The sequence below is a fragment of the Apteryx mantelli genome, chromosome 18, assembly GCF_036417845.1.
Source record: "Apteryx mantelli isolate bAptMan1 chromosome 18, bAptMan1.hap1, whole genome shotgun sequence".
Taxonomy (NCBI): Eukaryota; Metazoa; Chordata; class Aves; order Apterygiformes; family Apterygidae; genus Apteryx; species Apteryx mantelli.
The window spans coordinates 18721546-18741763 of NC_089995.1; the positions used below are offsets into that span (position 1 = coordinate 18721546).

Below are 20218 nucleotides of genomic sequence, written 5' to 3' on the forward strand. Positions count from 1 at the left end.
GGATCCGAGCCGGAGCCGGAGGCGATGCTGGGGTGCAGGAAACCCGAGCAGCCCGTCGCGCTCATGCAGCGCGGCTCAGAGCTGTTGTGTTACGGCGGGTCAATCCCGGCTTCCCCAAGCTGGAGGAGGGAAGAGATTTCCTTGCGGGAAGCCGGGCTGAAGGACGCGCTGGACCGAAGGGGCCGGCCCCTTGGGCCTCTCCGGCCCGTGAGGACGGCAAAGGGAGCAGATAGGCAAATGCGTTTCTACTGAACCGAAATTTTGGGCCGATTTTCCCACCCTTGTCAGGGAACACGAATGATCCTGTGATCAGGGGACCGCGCTTGCGGACGGGACAGCCGGGAAGGGCCCTCCGCGGGCAGGCTCGGGCGTCGGGAGAGCCCAAGGGACCCCCGACCCCACGCGGCGGGGGCCGCACAGCCCGGCTGCACCCGCAGCTGGTATCGGCCTCGCAGCACCGAAGCGGAGGAGGAGGAGGAGGAGGAGGAGGAGGCTGAATAACATAACCCTGCTGCCAGCAGCTCAGGAGGGGAGGAAACATTCACAAGGAAAACAGACATTTCGGCCAATTTTCCAGCAGAGCCCTGGCGCTGGTCCAGCTGCATGGAAAGTTTGCTTTCATTTACAAGGCATTTTTACGGAGGGGTTGTTTGCCGAGTCCGGCCCCAGGTGGGCTGGGAGCAGAGAAGATCCAGGGCAGCAGAAGGGAGAGCGGGACGCCTCCGAGGGGTGCGGGTTTCGCGCTGAGCCTCTCCTCCGGAAAACGGGGCCGTGCAGGAAGGCGCAGCGGTGGCTGCAAAGCACGAGGGCCTCAGGCTCGGTGGCGCGGAGCCACTGTCGCCGGAGCAGTCACCTTCCGCTCAAGCCCGCCCCGGCTGGCAGGGGTGGCAGGACAGTGCCGGGGACGCGGAGGAGGAGCCGGAGCGCGGCCGGAGCAGAGCGAGCGGAGAACCCCGCGAGGCACCGCTCCAGCGACGCCCTCTTGAAAGGCGCCTTTGGGCTTCGCTCGCCCCGTTAGCGCCCCGCGGGGCTGCACCCGGCCATGCCCCCGCGTTACACGGATCAGGCTCCTGCGGCTCCTGGCGCGGCGGCGCGCTGCCCGCCGGCTCCGATGGGGCGGCATCGCCCCCGCGGTGTGGGGGAGCAGGGAAGTGGGCGCGGGGATGTGGGGTGCCCGGCCCTCGCTGCGCCCGCGGCACCGGGGTTAGCACCGGCACCTGCACGGATGGGGAACCCTGGGGGGGATCCAGCCTGGGGCCAGGCTCCGAGGGGGCAGATCCCAGGGATCCAGTACCATGACAAGCCCCAGAGGGGGGCAGATCTCAGGGATCCAGACCAGGGACAGGCCCCAGGGTGGGGGGTGGGGGGGCAGGTCCCGGGGATCCTGCACCATGACAGGATGCAGGGACAAGCCCGACGGGGGCAGATGTGGGGAGTGTGGCGCCATGACAGGCCCCGGGGAAGGCGGGTCCCGGGAGGACCCAGCCCGGGCGCAGCCCCCCCCGGGTCCGGTCCCGGTCGGGCCTCGGGGGGCCGCGGGGGGCGCAGGCCGCGGGCCCCGGCGCGGTCTCCTAGCAACGGGTCGGGCCGGGTTGCTAGGGGGCGTGCCGCGAGGGAGGGGAGGCGCCGGCGCGTGACGCACTTCCGGCCGCTAAGGGAACGTGTCCCTGGGCGCGAGGCGGCGGGCCGGAAGCGCGGGCCGCGGAGGGGGGGAGCAGGCAGCCATGGAACAGGCCGCGGCGCACAACGGCAGCGGCGCCGGGGCCGCCCCCGCCGCCGGGGCCGCCCGGCCGCCCGCCACCCCCGAGGGCATGGCCCTGGCCTACGGCAGCCTCGTCCTCATGGCCCTGCTGCCCATCTTCTTCGGGGCGCTGCGCTCCGTCAGCTGCGCCAAGAGCAAGGTAACCCCCCCTCCCTCCCTTCCCCCCCCCCCGCCGCGGCGGCGGCCGGGCCTCCCGCCGCCACCGGGGGCACCGGGGCTCCCCTCCCGCCGTGGGGCATAGCGGGGCGGCCGGCGCTCCCCCTTACCGGGGGCACCGGGACTGCCAGGGCTGCCCTTCCGCCGGTAATACCGCCCCCCCCCCCACCGGGGGCTTCCCCCCGCCCCCCTACCGTGGATACCGGGACACCCCCGCACTGGGGCACCGTGGCAGCCGGGTGCTGCCCGCCTTCCCACTGGGGCTCCGGGACCAAACACCCACCGGGACAGCCGGGCCCCCCTCTCCTCACCGGGGATACCGGAGCGATTGGGCATCCCCCCCACCGGGGACACCGGCGTTCCCCCCACCGGGCTCCCCGGGGCTCCCTGGCCTTCCCCGCACCCTGCTCCCTGGGATAGCTGCAGCCTCCTGGGGTTACTGGCTCTGCCCTGCTGTGGGACACCCCCTCCCCGGGGTTACTAGGGTCCCTGCGCCTTGCCACCCTCCCGGGACAGCTGAGGCTCCCTGGCCTTCACGGGGGTCCGGCTGCCTTTCTGCTCCCTGCCCTGCATCGTGCTCCTGGGTCTCCCCCGTCCCTGGACAGCAGGGTCTCGCCAGGAGCTGCGTGTGCTCATCCACCCCCAGCGAGAGCTGCCGTGGTGCCCTCCGGGCTCCTCTCGCTCTGCCCCGACCCCGCGGCTCCTGGGAAGGGGAGAGCGCTCTGGGGCAATGGGGGACCTCTGGGGAGAGGTCTCGCCTTGCACCTCACTTCCTCCTTGGTTTTCTCTGGCTGGGACCCCGCTGTCACAAGAAATGCACGTGCCTGGAAAACTAACAGTCTTTGCACCCATACAAGTGACAGCGCCTGGGAGAGACTCGTGCGTGGCTTTGTTTCCCCATCCCGTGCGCTGGGCTCAATCCCCGGACAGGTGCCGCGTTCCTGCGTGCTGCACAGGCAGCCTGCATCCAGGCCCATCGTGCTCGTTTCTGCATCTTCCACCCAGCTGTGGGTAGTGGCTGGAAGTTAAATCCCAATACTTCTTTCTTTTGAAGTCCAGGGGAAGGGACTGTTTTGTACAGTCCAGTTATTATTATTTTTTTAAACATTTTCTGCCCTGATATCTTAATTCAGGGCCTTCGGCTGGTCTTAATGGGGGTCTTAGCAGCCCTGTTCATCAAGCCCTAGAGAAGGCTAAAAGAGCATCAGTGAGCAGGGCCTGGAGGTGGATCTGTGGGGGATTCCTCTTCCCTTGCGCTGCCAAGAGCGAGCGGTTCTGCGGGCGCTTGCTTCGGAGCAGCTGGGTGCTGTGTGGCAGCAGCTGTGCTCTAGATAAGCCGTCATTACTTTCGTGCGGCTGCTTTGCATACGGCCTCCCGTTCATGGGCACTCTGTCCAGTGCCGGCTGCAGGTGTTGCACCGACGAAGATCAAATCTTCGAGCACCAGCAGCGCTGTGCGCATGGCGTCCCCAGCTGGCCTGCGAGCGGGCAGCCCCCCTCGTGTCCGGGGCAGGTCCTGTGGCGAAGATAACTGCGAGGAGGAGAATAGAGCAGGGAGGGACAACAGTCCTGGTGAACGTCGAAGGTCTCTTATGGGAAACGGCTTAAAAGGGGTCTGGTCTAGCTTGTTCACAGAAGTTTCAAAAGATTAAAGAGTTTGATAAATCTGATGCTTTGGAGTATGGTGACTGTTTCAGGAATGAGGTGAGGGATAAAAAGGTGACTGGAGAGAAATGTCATTCAGAGGGTGATCGACATATGGTGCGCACAGATGGGGAGGCTGATGGAGACAGCCAGGCATGAGCGGCCTGGAGGAGCTGCAGAGTCCAGCTCTCCTCTGGGCAAGGGGAGAAAGGAAAAACGCCAGTGCAGAAAGCAGGTTTTTTCCTCCTTCAAGAGGAAGAAAGCAGTAAATTGTGGCAGCCCTTGGAAGGACAAATGTGGGCAGGTTTGCTTTTCCCATCTCAGGCTCTGCCTGTAACACAGTCCCACCTACCAGGCCGAGGGAGCCAGCAAATGCTCTGCTCCTCCGTGAAGCCGCAGTGATGCCCCTGCGGAGCCCTGCAAGATGCTTGTCCTTTCTGTGCTCTCCCTCCTGTTCAGGTACAAGGCCAGTGCACAGCCTAATCCGCACGTGTCCTCTCCTTCCCTCCCCAGAACTCCTCTGAGATGCCAGAGACCATTACCAGCCGAGATGCTGCTCGTTTTCCCATTGTTGCCAGTTGTACCCTTCTGGGACTCTACCTCTTCTTTAAAGTAAGTAAGCAACATCAACGGGCCCACAGAAATAGACTACTCCTTCCTTCCTCCTTGCTGCTTAGCCCTGCTGCGTTTGCCTTTGGGAACTCCAGAGATGGAGCTGACTTGTTTTTGGCTTACCCTGTTGGGGCCCGTAGTATTGGGACAGAAGGTCTCTTAAGACTGTGCAGCTTGAATCTTCAGTGTTACCAGGCAGGAGGATGTTAGATCTCACCTGAATTCTACAGCCCTTGGGTAATTCAGAGCTTGTTTGCGCATGTGGTTGTTCTGGAGGCAGTTGTGGAGGGCTGAGTACACCCCTGAGCTCTGCCTACCTCCTTGGGCTGACCAAAGGTGCACAAACTGAAACCAGAGGATGCCAGAGACTTTTGAATTGCAAATGCTTCTGTCTTTGTGCAGTATTCCTTGCCCTGCTCCTAAAGCTATCTCAGCTGTAGGCCTGGGTAATTGCTAGGTGAAGAAGAGCTTATGGACAAGCCGGTATGTATTTGGGTGAAGTCTTTGAGACAGGTAAATTCAATAAACTGAGTTAAATGACAGTTTCTGAGTCTCAGATAAGAGGTCTGAGCAGCAAGTGCTTTAGGCTGTGTATGTATGGAAAAAGTGTCTTGACTTAAAGCACCTTTGGGTACCTCTGTGCATGCCCAGCGTGTGGCTGAGCACCCGGAGGGCCTGGAAAAGCTGTAGGATTGCCAGCGCAGCGAGGGCCTGTCAGGCAGTACCTGTGGATTGGCGTGTGGATAGGAGGCCTGGGCAGCACCCAGCCCTCTGTTCTGGACTGCCCGAGAGGTGGCATGGTGCTCCTGCCTGCCAAGGGATGGCAGGTACCCCAGCGGTGGGGCAGGAGGTGGGGATTAGGGATTCAAAGGTGGGAATATTTCAGTTTAGTCTCATCTCTGTGCATGGCAGTTAGTGTGCAGCACACTGACTGATGCTGTGACTGGTTGAGCTGCTTCGGGCTGCCCTGCTTCACACGAGCTGACACTGTGCAGATCTTTACCCCGCTGCGCGTGTGGGCTCAGGCCTGCGCGCTGCAGCTGCCACGTCTGATCTTTGCTAATGGGGAAGGCAAGCATGTGCCGTGGCTTGGGCACCTGTAGACAGGGCACTGAGGATGCGTGGAGGTAACTTCTGCAGCAGAAGGCAGGACAGGCTGGATCACGCTTCCCTAGCAATATGCCCTGCTTTCCCAGTGCTGGAGTTGAGCCTCAAGTTACTTGTGCGCTCACTGGAGTTGCTGTGGCTCCTCTTTTAGTAGTAGTGGAGCAGAGCGTATGTTGGGCACTGCCGATGGTGGGAGTACAGAGCTGGCAGCCAGGCCCTTCAGCCCGCAATGATCCCCTGGAGCCCAGCCCAGTGGCCCACTTCTCAGGGTACTCGGGGACCTTTCCTGGCTGAGACTGAGACACCAGGAAAAGAAGTACCGAATGTGCAGTGTGACCCAGTTAAAGTTGCCGCATGATCTGTGGCTTCTTCCTTTTTAGTATCTGCAACCTGCCATAAGCGCTAGGATTCCAGCATCCCTCCTTCTAGGAGACCAAGGAGGACCAAAGGCCGCCCTGGGTACGTCGGAGCGCCTTGCTGCGGCCTCTGGTGCACACTGAATCACAAGGGGTGTGATTCAGTGGTAGGGCTGCGTGTGTGTGTGTGTTGGAGGGCAGGAGTTCTAATAATACCCTGCTAAACTAGGGCAGGGCGTGTGCTCGGCCTGCCGTAGGAGCGAGGCGGCAGGGAGGTGCTGCTGCTCCCCTCTCCTGGGACAGCCCGCAGGAGCCGCGTGCTGTTTCGCTCCGTGCTCAGTTGCGCTCCACAAGAGATGCACTGGGGAAGCTGTGTCCTCCTTTCTGTAGTGCAGGAGTTATTTTTTGACCTGAGCGGCTCATAGATGTGCAGCGACTCACAGGCCCCTTGTGCTCGTTCTGCAAGTACATGGCTATTTCCTGTGTATTTCACATCAGCGGTGTTAGAACAGTGCAAGAATTTGGGTTATTCCAGCTTTTCTTCCTGAAGCGGTGATGCAGCAACTGCCGATTGCAACATAAAACAGTTTCTCATGCTAGAAACAGGGGGAACATTCTGGTAACCCCCCTCTGTCGATTTTGTCTTGCAGATATTCTCACAAGAGTACATCAACCTCCTGCTCTCCATGTATTTCTTTGTGTTGGGTATCCTAGCCCTGTCCCACACCATCAGGTACAGTGCGGTGGCGGGAACGTGCCTGGGGCAGGGGTGTCCAGGGCTGGCTGCTCTAGGAAACCCCGCCATAAGTATTGCCTTGCGGCAGAGCCACGTCTCAGCTCTTGGTGTTTTCCCTCAGTAGATCTGAAGGGCGCTGAGGGCAGGCAGTACTGTCGCTGCGTCACAGCTAGGGAGACAGGCCCAGAGGGTGCTGCAAGCCCTTCTGCTCAGGGAACCAGGGTCAGAGCCAAAGTCTTGGGAGTACCAGTGATCCGGTACCCTGTGCAGTGTTGCTGGGAGAGCTCCCAAGGGTGTGGGTGGCTACTGTCAGAAATCAGGACTGGCTGCACCAGGAAGAGCCGCTGTGGCCTAGCATGGTCCTCTGCGGGGTGGGGAGAGCTCCTCAGCAGCCTTGTTCCCTCTGTTGGGACAGCTGAAACAGGCAGCTGGAGTTAATGATTAAAGTCCTCAGTGTCTCGCACTGGTGTTTGGTGTGAGGTGTTGAAAGCTCAGACCATGTTTCAGTAACTGAAAAAATAAAACTGGTTTCCTGTTTCCTGAGCTCTAGGGGGTTGGGGACCAGATGCTTTCCCTAGACCAGAGCTGCTGCTCTGCGTGGGCTTCATGCCCCTGCTCCCAGCTACAGGAAAGTTGCTTCATGGTGGCCAGGGCACTGTGCCCAGCACTGTGGGGCACAGGGCAGGTGTTAAGGTCTGGGATAGGTTCTCCCTTCTCGTTGGTGATGCTCTGTGCTGGCATGCGCCCATTGCCCTAGAGTGTTTTTGGGGGACAGTTACCTACAGGCTGGTCAAACCCCTGGGGAGGACAAGTTCCTGTGCATGCTGCTCAGTGACTGGGGCTGGACCTTGTGCCTGCCCCGATGTGGTGAAACTTGGCGTTTCCCTCCTCTCGTGAACGGAGAGGGGAGAGGGTGGGGGCTTGATGTTTGTGCTGTGACGCTGTCGCGCAGAGGTGCTGGGGTTTCTGTAGAACTGCCCTTTCTGCACCTCTTGTTTCAGCCCCATGATGAACAGATTCTTTCCTGCAAATTTCCCCAACAAACAGTACCAGCTTCTCTTTACCCAGGGCTCGGGGGAGACCAAGGAAGGTACGTGAGCTCGCCAGTCTCTCTAGGGGCCTGAATGTTTTCTGCCCTTGCTATTTTGTTTCTTGCTTGCTTGGTGTTTTGACTTTCAGCCCTTTGAAACAATCTTCTCAAAGACTTGTCTCTTTCCCCGTGCTGTGCTTTGGTAGCCACTGTAAGCCTTGTTCATGCAGAGCTGGGACTGCTGTGTGCCTCCAGCTGGCAGGGAAATCCCAGAACCAGTGCTCTGAAAATAGACCTAATGATCAGTATTAAATGCGCTACCTTTAATGTAATGCTGTTTTTTGTTTGTTTGTTTTTCCCTCCCTTAACTGATTTGATTTAAATCTTTGCACTGGTGAAGGTCCTCTGGTAAGGATCCTGCCCAGTAGCTTTACTGGTAGGGGGTTATTTCTTTTAGTAGTACCACCAGGAGTTAATGGAGTAGAGAAAGGGCGAGAAGAACTGGCCCCTCCCTGCCATAAGACAGCGTCTGTATCCAATTTCCTTATTGACAGAGGGATCACAGATGCTGTCCATGTGGCAGAGTCTGGCTGAAGGCGAAGACCTTGGCTCGCCGGTGCGAGCTGCTTGCTTGTGTGCTGAATTTGCACGTGGTTACCGTGGGCATGGCCATTCGCGGTGGTAGAGTCCCCTCATTTGGGCCATGAACGTTGTGGCTCTGTGTTCCTCCCCTGCTCGTAAACCCGCTAGTTGCTGCCCTGCATGGGAAGGGAAGCTGCCCAGGCCAGCCAAAATCAGTCTTCTGTGTTGCGTTGCAGAAATAGTGAATTACGAGTTTGACACCAAGGATCTTGTGTGCCTGGCCATGAGCAGTGTTGTCGGGGTCTGGTACCTGCTGAGAAAGGTAAGAGAGCAGCAGCAGCATTGTGGGGAGGCCAGGGAATGGGCTGGATCGAGCCTGCCTTGGTGCCTTTGCCCACAAGGCGTCTGCCGTGGGCGGCCATGGCTCTGTGCAGTGCGATCCATCTCTCCTTTTCCTGTCGTTCTCAGCACTGGATTGCGAACAATCTCTTTGGCCTGGCGTTTTCCCTCAACGGGGTGGAGCTGCTACACTTGAACAACGTCAGCACTGGCTGCATCTTGCTTGGGGGCCTCTTCATCTACGACGTCTTCTGGGTAAACGGGAGCATTCCCTGGGGGAGGATGCGGGTTGCAGCCGTTCGTGGAAGGCATGTGCGGGGTGTCACGCCTGCTTGGAGGTCACACACTGGCTGGACATGTGTTGGCAGCCAGGTTTCCACTTTCTCAACCCAAAGGGATGTGGTGAGGGTGATGACAGAATTGAACACTGGCAAAACTCAGCTCAGCAAATGTATATTCTTTTAATTTCTGGCCTAGTCAAAGAGTCCGGGGCTGGCAGGGATCTCATCAGGTAGTCTTGCTGTCGTAGACTGTGTAGGTGTTCAACATAACAGTTTTGGTGACCTGTATTCCTATGTAAGGTCTTCTGAATGCTTGGCTAGAGCTGTTAATACTGCTCTCTGCCAGCAACACCACCCCTGATTTGGCTACAATGAATTTGCCTGTTCCACAGCCACATCATACTGGTGGTCGTCTCTGATCAGTTGGTGTGTCAAGTCTTTCTCAGCTTCAGTGGCAGAGTTGCCAGCTCATAGCGAAGGTTCTTGTTAAGTGACCCTAAACCTGTGATTTTTGCCCTTCCTGCTACCTGCACCCACCTAACTGTTCCTGGGATATGCTGATCCTCCTCGTATGGGCTGTGCCTCAGCTCCGCCATCTGCCAGCTTTGTTGGCGTCCTTCTGTTCTTTTGCGCAAACACCAAATACTGGAAGGCCTCCAGTCGTTTCCCTTCGGCCAGTACAGTGCTCTGTCATCTTCACTTTAAGGTTTTCCTTATCTCTCTACAGTGGCACTGGATCCCTCTTCCTCCTTAGTCCTATGTGATATCTGGATTCCTTGGTCTTTCCTGTTTACCTCCACCTTCTGAATTTTTCTGTTTCAAAATGTCTTAAAGCCTTGTGTACCTTGAGGTCTGTCCGGCAGCTCTACAGCTGCCTCAGTAATTCTTCCCTCTTTAAGCCTGGCTACTGTGTGTTATTTTGTACTCGGCTGGTGCCGCCCGTGGTTTCATAGGCTTGTTAACAGTCCCAGCTATTAGATTCATGTGTCTGTGCCAGTCCAGTGCTCTCAGCTGAAGATGATTCAGCCTCCTGACCAAGCACCAAGCGTGCTAGGGGTGTGATCGCAGTCCCTTCCGCACTCGCCCAATGCCAGAGAGAGGCAGTGTGGGGGAGCTGGGGACTGTATAGACTGCATGTCTCTGATTCAGGAGAACTTCTTTATAGTGTTTTGGAGGTAGCAGCAGCATAACCTCTGCCACTGTCCGCTTGCCTGCTGTAGTCAATCCGGGCTTCTCCAGCAGAGTGCACTGTCGGAGCACAGTCGTCAGTGGCTTTGCAGAAAGGCCTTTCTGAAGTGCAATTCCTCTTACTGTTCCCCTGTGCAGGGACAGATCACTTGGATCTTAGCATGGATTTATTCACAGTGACATCCCAGAAGGATTTCAGGAAAGAAGTGGAGTTACTCAGTGAACCATAGTCTTGGGGTGAATTTTTATGTGGTGCTTTGTGGTGTTTCCCTGGTCCTGGTTGAGAGTCCTGTCACTCCATAGCAGTTGCTGCATGCTCTGCCCTTAGATGAGGCTGACAATGGCCAGACCTTGCTGCACCTCGTAGTAATTATTCTGATGCCCAATTGCCTGCTTTAAGTTTTCTTTTGATCTCCAGCTCTTGGATCTTGCTCACCAGGTGCTAACCGGCACTTGGTTTGTATGCCTACTGCTGGTATAGTCAAGACTGGAGGCTTGAAGATGAAAAGGAATAGAAATCGGGGTGATTGACCTAATGTTTACAGTCCATCCCCCAAAAGATGCCAGTATTTAAAGCTGATAGTGCAATACAAATAAATGACGTTGGAGCAAAATGCAGCTGATCTGACAATTGCTACAGTCCTTGTTGGAAGCTTGCAAGCAACAGCTGCCTGGCGTTGGCTGGGATGCTCTCAGCTGAGATTTCCTATCCTCAGATAACGTCCTGCACGTTGTTCAGACTTTGTACTGAATTGACTAATCGGAGCTGAACAAAACCCACTCAGTGCTGCTGCCCCTTGTAAATGACCCTTGGCGTTCCATGTTGGGGAGGGATGGGGTGGTAGTCGGCACAGCTTGTGTGAAGTGAGCAGTATCCCAGGTGCTGCTCTGAAAACAGGAGAGCCTTGATGTATTTACCTCCTTGAGCACTGTCTTGTGCCCTCTTCCCTGGGAGATGGGCTCGACTGCTCCAAGTCTTGGAGTTTTGCTGGTGGGACTCATCTTCCCAGAGCTCTGAGGCTCTTTGGCTGCTTCCTACCACTGTGGCTGCTCTTGACCCTGAGGTGAGGCTGCAGCTGAGTGTGTTTGTGTCCTTGTGCAGCTGTGGTCACCTTGGACTCCTCTGCTTGCCTCTAGGTCTTTGGCACCAACGTGATGGTGACTGTTGCCAAATCGTTTGAGGCCCCAATAAAATGTGAGTAGATCTTTCCTGTGTCCCGGGACACAGGGACTGGCCTTTCTCTTGCCGTCTCTGCCCTGTGCACCCTCTGCCTTGCTGACAACAGATTCTCCTTCTGGAGCTCTGCTCAAAGTGGGATCTGTGTGCAGGAAGATGTTGTTAGAAAGCTCCTAGCTTGTGAGCGGTTAAACTATTGTACAGTGCCATCAAACTCCAGTGAGTCAGGCCAGGTTTCTGGACAGGGACCACTTGCAGAGACCTAGGTGGGCTGGATTAGTCAGCATTCCCCAGAGGTGAGGATCTCAGGTGCTCAGGGTGGCCCAAAAGGAAAGAGGTGAATTCGTGCTGTTGTGGATTATGCAGTGGTTTGAGTGCTGGGAGCTGCAGCTGGGAACGTGCATGTGGGGCAGGCCCTGAACCCCTCAGTTTCCCATTCCAGTGCCCAGAGTTGGCCCAGGAAGGAGGGTGAGGGGAGCCACGGAGGAGGAGGCAGCCCAGGGCACAGGGTAGGGCTCCTGCCTTGCTCAGATCCCTTGTCGCCAGGCCCAGCAATGCAGAGGTCTGCTCAGCACAGGGATCCTTCCGCCCTCAGTGTGCCTCTCTCTGCTCTTCCTAGTGGTTTTCCCTCAGGACCTGCTGGAGAAGGGCCTAGAGGCCGACAACTTTGCCATGCTGGGTCTGGGAGACATTGTCATTCCAGGTAAGGATGGAAGAAGGGATCCTATCCGGGGTCATCCATCTGTATTGGCCGTGGGGAGTTGGGTGGGTGGCTTTGAGCGACCTCATTTGCCTTCCTCTGCCTTCGGCCCTGCTGGAGCCCCATGGACCTTCTGCTGGGCCTCGGTGCTGCCCAGTGCTGGGTGCTGGAGCCCGTCAGGCCTCCCGCAGGGCTGGGTGCTGGAGCTGGCTGCTGTCTCGGTGCCTTGTGCCGCGAGAGGGCACTGTCAGCCCAAGCATGGCTGCATGGAGCTGAGCGGAGGGAGCCCAGCTGCTCCAAGTGCTGCCTTGCTCCCTGCTCAATCTGCCTGCTGGTCTCCATCCTCTCACTGTGCCCTTCTCCCCATAGGGATCTTCATTGCCTTGCTGTTGCGTTTTGACATCAGGTGAGTAGGTGGTAGGGAAGGGTCTATTACAACAGGTTGGATCTTGCAGCATATTTGAGCTGTTTTTGTAGAGGAAAAGGAGAGGGGAAAACTGGGAGCAGAATTACCAGCTGTTATCTGGGGCTTGGGATGGGGTCCTGGGGGGCTGCTGGAGTGTGGAGGTGCAAGAGAAAGCTCTGGGAAGAGCAGGCACGAGCAGGGCAGGAGCAGGTCAGGTTTGTGGGTGAGTCCTGAGTGCTGGGGTGAATCGTCTGAGTTCAGGAGCACTGCTGTATGTGCAGCTGGGAATGCAGGGGCTGAGCCTTGGGGGGTGGACCTGAGGCAGCAGCGCAGAGCAGCCCCGTAGGGCCTTGTTGGCTCATCCCCCAGCAGAGGAGGGGGGCCAGTGCCCTTGTGGTGGTGAGGCAAAGTGGAGGGAGGCATGGGAAAGAGCTGGGCACGCCGCTTCCTGGGAAGCGCTGCTGCTGTGGATGCGAATTGGGGCCTGGCAGCGTTGGCTGCCTCTGAGTTGCTGTTCACGGTGGGAAAAACAGCTCCTTCCTACGCAGAGAAGTTGTGCCTACCACCAAGGTGTAGCTTTCAGCAGTTGCCCCACACCGAAAGTCTCTGGCTCAGGTGCTGCTGGGAATGGGCTGCTTCGTGTGACTGCGGTGGTGTGGCCATGCTCCCGTTGTTGTTGCACAGACCCTCCAGCCTGTGCCAGCTTTTCCAGGTGCTTCCACCCACATCCTGACTGCACCTGCTGGGAATCCCAGTTCCCTTAGCCTGACCTGCAATAAAACAGCATGTGCTGAGAGAGGGGTGCCAGGGAAAGGCAGCACCTCCCTGGAGAGGGGGGGACCCTCTCCCTGCATCTCCAGTACTGCTTCCTACCACTTGTGTAAGCATCCAGCAGCAGAACTGTGCATCTCCTTCGCCTCCCACCACCTCACATCGGTGTAACCCCGTCTGGTCCTCGGCACTGCCGCCTTGGGCCTGGGGTGCTGCGCTGGTGGCAGTCTCTGTGCTAGCCTGGTGGGCAAGGGCAGAGCGTGGCACCCTGCCCTGGCGGGAGGTGTCCGAGATAGCTGGGCTGGCTCCCTCTCTGCCTGGGGAGTTTGGCTGCTGGTGTCGCAGGCCCCAGGCCGAAGGTAACTTTGCTCTGCCCCCTTTCCGTGTAGCTTAAAGAAGAACACGCACACGTATTTCTACACCAGCTTTGTGGCCTACATCTTTGGGCTTGGCCTGACCATATTCATCATGCACATCTTCAAGCATGCCCAGGTAAGCTCGGCTGTGCTGTCTTCACACAGATGCACTCCACCAGCTCTCCCAGACTGTAGGAAATGCCAGCTTGGCCACAGTGCCTGCTTAGTGCCAGAAAAAAGTAGATGTGCTCCTTCTCTTGGCTTTGGTTTTCCAGTGTCTGTACCTGTCCCCTGCCCAAAGCTCTGCCTCTGTGTGTGTGGCAGGGGCAGTCCCTTTTAGGGAGACTGGCTCAGGCAGCAGCATTTCCAAGAGCTGCACCTCAGTTGGGCTGGCTTGTGTTTTGTGGCTCTCTTTAACTGAGCTGCCCGGGAGAACCATCCTTGATGCAGGAAAGGGGGCTCTGAGAGTATGCCTGTGCTGTGGGTGCTGTTGCTGCTCTCTGTAGGAGCCCTTGGTGTGTTCATGGCCTGGTCTGGGGCGCTAGATGGGGGGAAGAGTGCAGCCTATAGACACCCTGTTGGCTCTAGTAACTCCCAGCAGCTCCCTGGGCCAGAGGAGGTGTCTAGCAAGACGAAGTGGTGGGTGAGTGTGGCAGCGCTCACTCCTTGCAGACTGCCTCACTAGAGCGTGGCATTTGGGTGCCATCTGTGCCCTAACTAGCCCAACGCTTATCTTCTTCCCTGGATGAACATTCCCCTGGCTCTTACAAAGAGTCTGGTGAATTACTAAGCAAGAGATGGGACCTTCTGCAGCCGAAACCAGCACCCCAGGCTGCATCCCCCCTCCCTGGGCCGCGTGAATGCTGGGCCTGGACGCTGGGACCTCACGTCATGGGTTTTGTCCCATTGCAGTGGTAACTTGGCTCTCAAACCCAGCTTTGAGCATTAACCGCTGTGTGCGGCACTGTGACAAAAACTCGGGCTGCGGATGTGATAGGCCTAGTGGGGACAGGGCCAGCTTGCCTTGTGCTCTTCCTGAGAGGTGTCTTGTGGTTTGGTTTAACAGTTGTTACTGTTCCCTACAGCCGGCTCTTCTATACCTAGTCCCCGCCTGCATTGGATTCCCACTTCTTGTGGCCTTGGCAAAGGGAGAAGTAACTGAAATGTTCAGGTGAGTGTCAGCTGTGGATGGAGCTGTTTTGCCTGCGGCATTGGAGCGCATGAAGCGTGCAGATGTTCCCACGCCTGGGCACAGCTGGAGGGACGGGTTCATCTGGGCATGCTCTGGGTGTGCGTGTGCATGTGCGTAGGTGGAGGGAGTGGGTCTGTGTTTGTACACGCTAGCCCTGGCTCTAACCACCTCCTCGTAACTGTGTGGGAGCTTTGGTGCAGTACCAACAGGCAGGCAGCATCTGGTATTGCTTTACGCCCCTGTGACAAACTCTTCCCATGAGCTGGCAGGCAGGGGAGGGTGGGACCGCACACCTGGTGCAGAGATACTTGGTCATTGTGTCCCAGGGCCTGTGGGTGGGGGCGAATGGAATTGGATCCAGCTGCAAGAGCAACCAGGGCTGGTTTGAGCACATCCCAGGCTCCCTGCTCAGGAAAAGGATCCTTGTTTGGAGCAGTCTTCCCTGCCCCTGGAACTGCAGACATGGCGAGGGGAGTCTAAGCTGTGCTCTTGTCCTCCAGCCCTTCTGCCACCCTCCTGTGCTCCAGGCGTTAGCAGTGGACTGTCAGTGGGCAGCATCGTTCTAGCTTGGAGTTTCCTGCCTGGGCTTTCCCATCCTCTGAGCCGTGCAGAGCACGGCTTGGCCTGTCTGGGAGCTGTTCCTCAGCTGGGCTCAGTTGTTTGCGTGAGACTTTGGTAGAGCTCAAGGCTTCGTGGTGGCCCAGTGCAGCTTTTTGTTTGAGGATGGCTGAAGCAGAGGAGGGAAGGGAACATCTGTCCCAGAAGAGCTGTGTTTCCTGGGGCACAACTCAGCCTGGGGGTTAACGTGTGGGAGGAGATGTGTGCCAAGGTTGCTGGGTGCCCATGGCCCCAGGAGCAGCCCGCCTGAGGCCCCAGCCTGGTCAGAGGGACACCAGCGGCTGATGGGGGCGCAGGCTCTCGCGGCTGTGCACCGGGGAGCCAGGCTGACCTCGCTTCCTTCCCCTCCCCTGGGAGATGCAGGTATATGTGTTCTCACCGGAGCTGTCAGCTGGGACTTCTCCCCAGCCCTTCAGCACCTGCCCACTCTTTGATGTTTGCTTCTGACAATCGCTGCTGCAGGCACTGAGTGTCCTGGGATCGTCCTTCCTGTGCACCTGGTATCCTGTAGCCACTCTCCACATGTGCCTGTGAGTCACCAGCTCACAGCAGCACCACCTCCCCGTTCCAGGAAATGCATGCTTGGTGAGAGACGAGCTGCAAGTCCGGCCCGTGTGTCAGCCAGGAGCTCGCGGAGCCTGACAGCAGGGCGCAGAGGGTTAATGCCTCGGCAGAGCACCCAGCTGCTGGCGCTGAGCGCAGGCCGCTCTAGCAGCAGAGCGCTGCCTGCTTGTCCTCGCTGAGCCCTGCCAGAGCAAACACAGGAGGCCGGCGCAAGCTGTGGGTGCGTGGGGGCCTCAAGATCCCCAGGGTCGGGTCCCTCTTGAAGCCGCTCCAGTCACGGGCGGAGGAAATGGGATGCAATAGGACTCGTGCCTGGAGGCCAAAGGCCTCCCACCCCAGGAATCCCACCAGGTGTAGCGCTCCCCTGCGCGGCTTTGATGCGCCCAATTCCTCTGAGCGCTGACGGCGCCTTGGAGCCGGCAGCTCCCCTGTGGTCCCTGCCGGCCGCCCGTGCGCAGCAAGCTGTCTGCACGTGGCGTCTCGCCGTGGCCGAGCCGCCCTGGGAGGAGGGCTCCAGTGCTGAGCTGACCCGGCGTGGCAATGAGGGTCCGACGCGGGGGGAGTTGGGGCCCGCACCTGAGGGCCCGTGCGGGCTGGGAGGGCAGGCCGGCGCCGCAGGAAGGGTCGGAGCAGGTAGGCCTGCGCTGCCGATGTGGGGAAGGGGGGCGGGTGGAGCAGAACCAGCCAGCACCTGGCTCAGCTGTGGCTTTGAGGCTTGCAGCCTTGCCGAGCCTCCCGAGGCAGGCAGTAACCTTCGGGCTCCCTCTGCTTTGAGCTGCTCTGCAGCCTTCAGCTGTCAGGAGTGGGAAACCTGATCTGCCACTCGCACCTGCCATAGACCTGCCTGTCCTAGAGCTGCATGAAGGGGCCTGTCGTGTGTGTTGGTCTGCTGTCTCCAGAGCCCCTAGGCCAGTCTCTGCCTACTGTGCACATCTGTGGCTGAGTGCCCGGGCTTGTTCTTCTGTGGGCTCCAGCTGCCTGGCTTTACGCATGCCAGCAGGAGCTGCCTTTTTCCCAGGTCTCAGCCCTCATTCTTCCATGCTGCAACGTTGTCCCGTGCCACAGGGCCTGCAGGCGAGGAGAGCTCGGCCGGGAGCCCCAGCCTGGGCTAGAGGGTGGTGGAGACGGAGGAGAAACCTGGCTGTGCAGGGTGGTGGGTTTGCAGCTATCTCGCTCAGACTCTGCTCCTTTTTCTCTCTCTCTCTTTCCCTTCTGTCCTGTTCTTCCCCCCTTTCCCTTCCTGCTTCCTGTCTCTCCTGCAGCTATGAGTCCTCTGCTGAAATCTTGCCACACACACCAAGACTTACCCACTTCCCCACCGTGTCCGGCTCGCCGGCCAGCCTTGCTGATTCCATGCAGCAGAAGCTGTCCTGTCCCCGCCGCCGCCGGCAGCAAAGCCCTAGCGCCATGTAGCAATTGCACACGGTGCCCTTTCTCTGTCTGTCGCTCTGGCCAGGTAGGGGCTCTTCCCACCTCTCCCCCTTGCCCTCGCCCAAGCGATGCAGTGGCTGCCACCTCGCTGCTGTGAGCTGGCTTTTCTCCCCTTCTCTGCGGGGAGGACTGTGAAGGGGGAGAGGATTTGACAGCTCTGGCCTGGCCGGGCAAGCTGTGCTCCCCGGTTTCCCCCGTAGCCTTTTGTTTCGGGCCCGAAGGTCAGTGTCGTGGGGGTTTTGCAGCCGGAGGAGCGAGTCCCTGGGTTGCCACTGTCAGTCTCGCTGCGGCTCCCCTGGCTAAACAGCGCTCCAGGCAACGGCGTGCGGGGGGAAGCGTGGTATTATCCAGGATATCCGACTGTCGTCTCCGGAGCGAGGATCGGCGCTGAAAGGCAGATGCGCTCCAAAGCGCAGCAGTGGCTCGGTGGATCCCCCGCCTGCGGGGGCTTGGCGAGGGATGCTGCAGCACGTCCGCGTGGCCCAGCCCTCTCGCTGAGCGCCTCCGGGGCTGGGGGTGGTCCGGGGGGGTGTCGCGGTGAGGGTCGGCGCTCGTCTCCCTGTCCGTGCTGGCGTGGGAGCGGGCTCTGCCTCGCAGGGGTCCCTGTGCTGGGGGACCCGGTGGCCGGAGCCGGCTGCCCACGGACAGCTGTGAGCCCACCCCTTGGCACAGCTTGTGCCCCGATGTGGCCGCTTCAAAGAGCTCGGCCGCTGTGGTGGGGCAGAGCCTGCGGCTCCAAGCTGGGCTGTCCTGGCCCTGCCGGGCTTCAGCACGCGCCTGTGCCCGAGAAGGGCCAAGTCCCGGTAACCCCTCGCCCTCTTGTGCCTCTCGTCCCCAGCTACGAGGAGACCTCTACCCCTAAGGAGGTGCCGGGGGCCTCCAAGGAAGAGACGACAGAAGCTGATAAGAAGGAGAAGTGACCTTGCCCGCGTGGGCCAGGCCTGGTGCTGCTGGGCTCGGGCCCCTTCCAGACCCTTCGCAAGTGACAGACGATGAAACGGTTGTGCAAGAGCATCGTGTTGTGTGTGTCCGGAGCAGTCGCCCAGGTGGGGTATCGATGTACGCCGCATATCCACGTCCCCCAGCCCAGCCCCGGGGGCTGCCCAGCCTCGCTCCCTTTTATTTTATTGTCTCCTTCATGGGTACAAAGTGGGTGGGGGGGGTGAACCACAGGCCGGTTTTTAAATTTTGTATTGTGCATTTGCTTTCTCTCATATTAAACCATCTCAAAGGAAGGAGTCTGCTCTGGCTGGGCCTGGGGGTGCTGCAATAAGGAAGGGGGCACCCGGATCGGTCGCCCTGGCTCCTGCGTGGGCTTCTGACGTGACTGCCTGCTCTCCCGGCAGCATGGGCTCTATCTCTGCTGCTGCCCCCTCGTCTGCCCCTGCAGTGCTGTCCCTCTGGGTTACGTGGCAGTTGTCAGTGCCTTAGCGGAGACCTCGAGTTGCTCAGGGGGCTGCTCTCCCCCCACTGGCGTCACCAGCCATCGGGCTGTGCAGGGTTGGCCCTGCAGCCCCGTCCCTCCCCGGGGCTGAGCCTGGGCCCCTGGGAGGAAGAGGAGTCCCGGTGTCTCCACCGCGTGCAGAAACGAAGCTGGGGGAGACCCCAAATCCAGCTCCAGAGGAGGGTGAAGGCAGAGCCTAGGTGGCTCGGGCTGTCCCTGCTTCCCCCTGCAGCTCTGCTCGGGCTCTCGGGGCCGGGGCAGCCCCAGGAGCCGCCGAGCCGTGTCGGCCTGGCTGCCGGCCCTCTGCAGTGCTGGCGGAGCCGTCCCTGCCCGCCCTCCGGGGCCGGCGCACGGAGGAGCCGCATCTCTCCGGCCATGCCCACTGCCAGAATAAATAGAAAGTGTTTGCTGGCTTGGCAGCCCCTCCACAAAAGCCGTATTGAACCATTATTCCCCACGTCGGCTGCGAGCACTAAAAGTGGCGCCTCGTGTTCTGCCATCTAATGACCCTTCGCAGTCTCCTACAGATGTTTTCTATGACTTACAGCTCCTTTTCCAACAGCCCTGTCCGCAAAAACAAGAGGGGCCACTTTAATTCCAATTAAATACCTCCAGCTAAGCAAACAGTGTGCAGCAGGGCCTGGGCACGGTGCGGCCGACAGGCCCGGCCCACAGAGCCGCTGAGTCTAGACTCCAGATGTGATTTCACCAGCCTCGAGTGTCCCATGGAAAATGACGCTGGCTGCGGCGCGGAGCGGCAGGGCGCCGTGTGGCGCTGGGCACGGCAGGGCTGCGTCCCCGGAGGGACCTCGTCCGTGTCCCCTCGCCCAGGGCTCTGCCCAGCGCTCGGCCCGAGGAGGCGCCCGGCTGGGGGACAGGGAGCTGCGAGCCTCTCTCCCGGGCAGGGATGGCCCTGCACGGAGCAAAGGGGACGCGGGGGCGTCCCTGCGTGTCCCCAGTGCTGCGGCGGGTTGCTGTCGGGCACCTCCGGCCCGTCTTGGTGCAAGGATGCTCCGTCGCCGCTCGCTGGGCCCCGAGGCTGCCGGGGAGCCGCGCGCGAGCCCGGAGCAGCGCGTTCACAGCCGCTGGGCGCCGAGTGGGGTCCCACAGGGGCAGGGCTGGCGCGTGCTCCGCTCCTCGCCCCGAGCATCCCACTCCCGCGTCCTTGCTCCCTGCTCTGCCGCTGCCCGGGCCAGCAGCGGGGCCGGCCTGCGCTCCCGCAGAGCTCGGGGCCGCTCATGACAGCGGTGCGTGCGGCGAGAGGGCAGCAGCCAGCCAGGAGCTTTCCGAGGGCTCTTGGCCCTGCCGCGGGGAGCGGAAAGCTCAGGGAGGGCAGAGCGGGGTCACCCGCACCCTGGGCGCCGGGGTCCTGCCCGGCGCGATAAGCAGGGCCAGGGCAGGGCCCGGAGGAAGGAAGCGCGGCGGCCCCTGGAAGGAGCCGGTGGCGGTGGCTCCCCCCGGGTGGTGCCGAGGGCCGCGCGCCTCCGCCGGCTCTGGGCTTGCGCAGCCGCACCTGGGCCCGGCACAGCCCTGCTCCCGGCCGGCCGCGCGGCGCCTGGCTCCGCTCTGTCTGGGCGGCTGCTGGGCCGCCTTCCCCCTCGCCGCGGGGTCCCTCCGGCTGCGGCGGCCGAGGAAGCGCGCCGGCTCCAGCAGGAAATCTCTGCCGGGCCCGGCCGGGGCGGGGGCCGAGGCTGCTCCCCGGCACGCTCCCCTCGTGCACGGGGCCGAGCCGAGGCTTTTCCCCTGCAGCCCCTTCCCGCGCCGCT

General features: G+C 60.0%; 1 protein-coding gene across 2 annotated transcripts; it reads left to right on the forward strand.

The window, feature by feature from the left end:
* The first annotated feature begins 1688 nt into the window (after positions 1 to 1688).
* Positions 1689 to 18243, forward strand: HM13 (histocompatibility minor 13). Of its 2 annotated transcripts, XM_067307831.1 has the most exons (13): positions 1689 to 1901; positions 4076 to 4174; positions 6288 to 6370; positions 7375 to 7463; positions 8222 to 8307; positions 8454 to 8579; positions 10931 to 10988; positions 11590 to 11673; positions 12040 to 12076; positions 13237 to 13339; positions 14289 to 14374; positions 16840 to 17033; positions 17847 to 17928. In XM_067307831.1, exons 1-12 carry the CDS (start codon positions 1725 to 1727, stop codon positions 16988 to 16990), a joined length of 1179 nt encoding a protein of 392 aa, XP_067163932.1. In that variant the 5' UTR covers positions 1689 to 1724; the 3' UTR covers positions 16991 to 17033; positions 17847 to 17928. The 2 variants fall into 2 exon arrangements, with proteins under 2 accessions (XP_067163932.1, XP_067163933.1); XM_067307832.1 differs by lacking the exon at positions 16840 to 17033 and having other exon boundaries at positions 1694 to 1901; positions 17847 to 18243.
* Positions 18244 to 20218: the final 1975 nt, after the last annotated feature.

Coding starts and splice junctions, on each gene's coding strand:
- HM13 (XM_067307831.1), top strand. CDS start 1,725: ATGGAACAGGCCGCGGCGCACAACGGCAGCGGCGCCGGGGCCGCCCCC. Junction 8,308..8,453: donor TCTGGTACCTGCTGAGAAAG/GTAAGAGAGCAG, acceptor TGTCGTTCTCAG/CACTGGATTGCGAACAATCT. Junction 13,340..14,288: donor ACATCTTCAAGCATGCCCAG/GTAAGCTCGGCT, acceptor TGTTCCCTACAG/CCGGCTCTTCTATACCTAGT.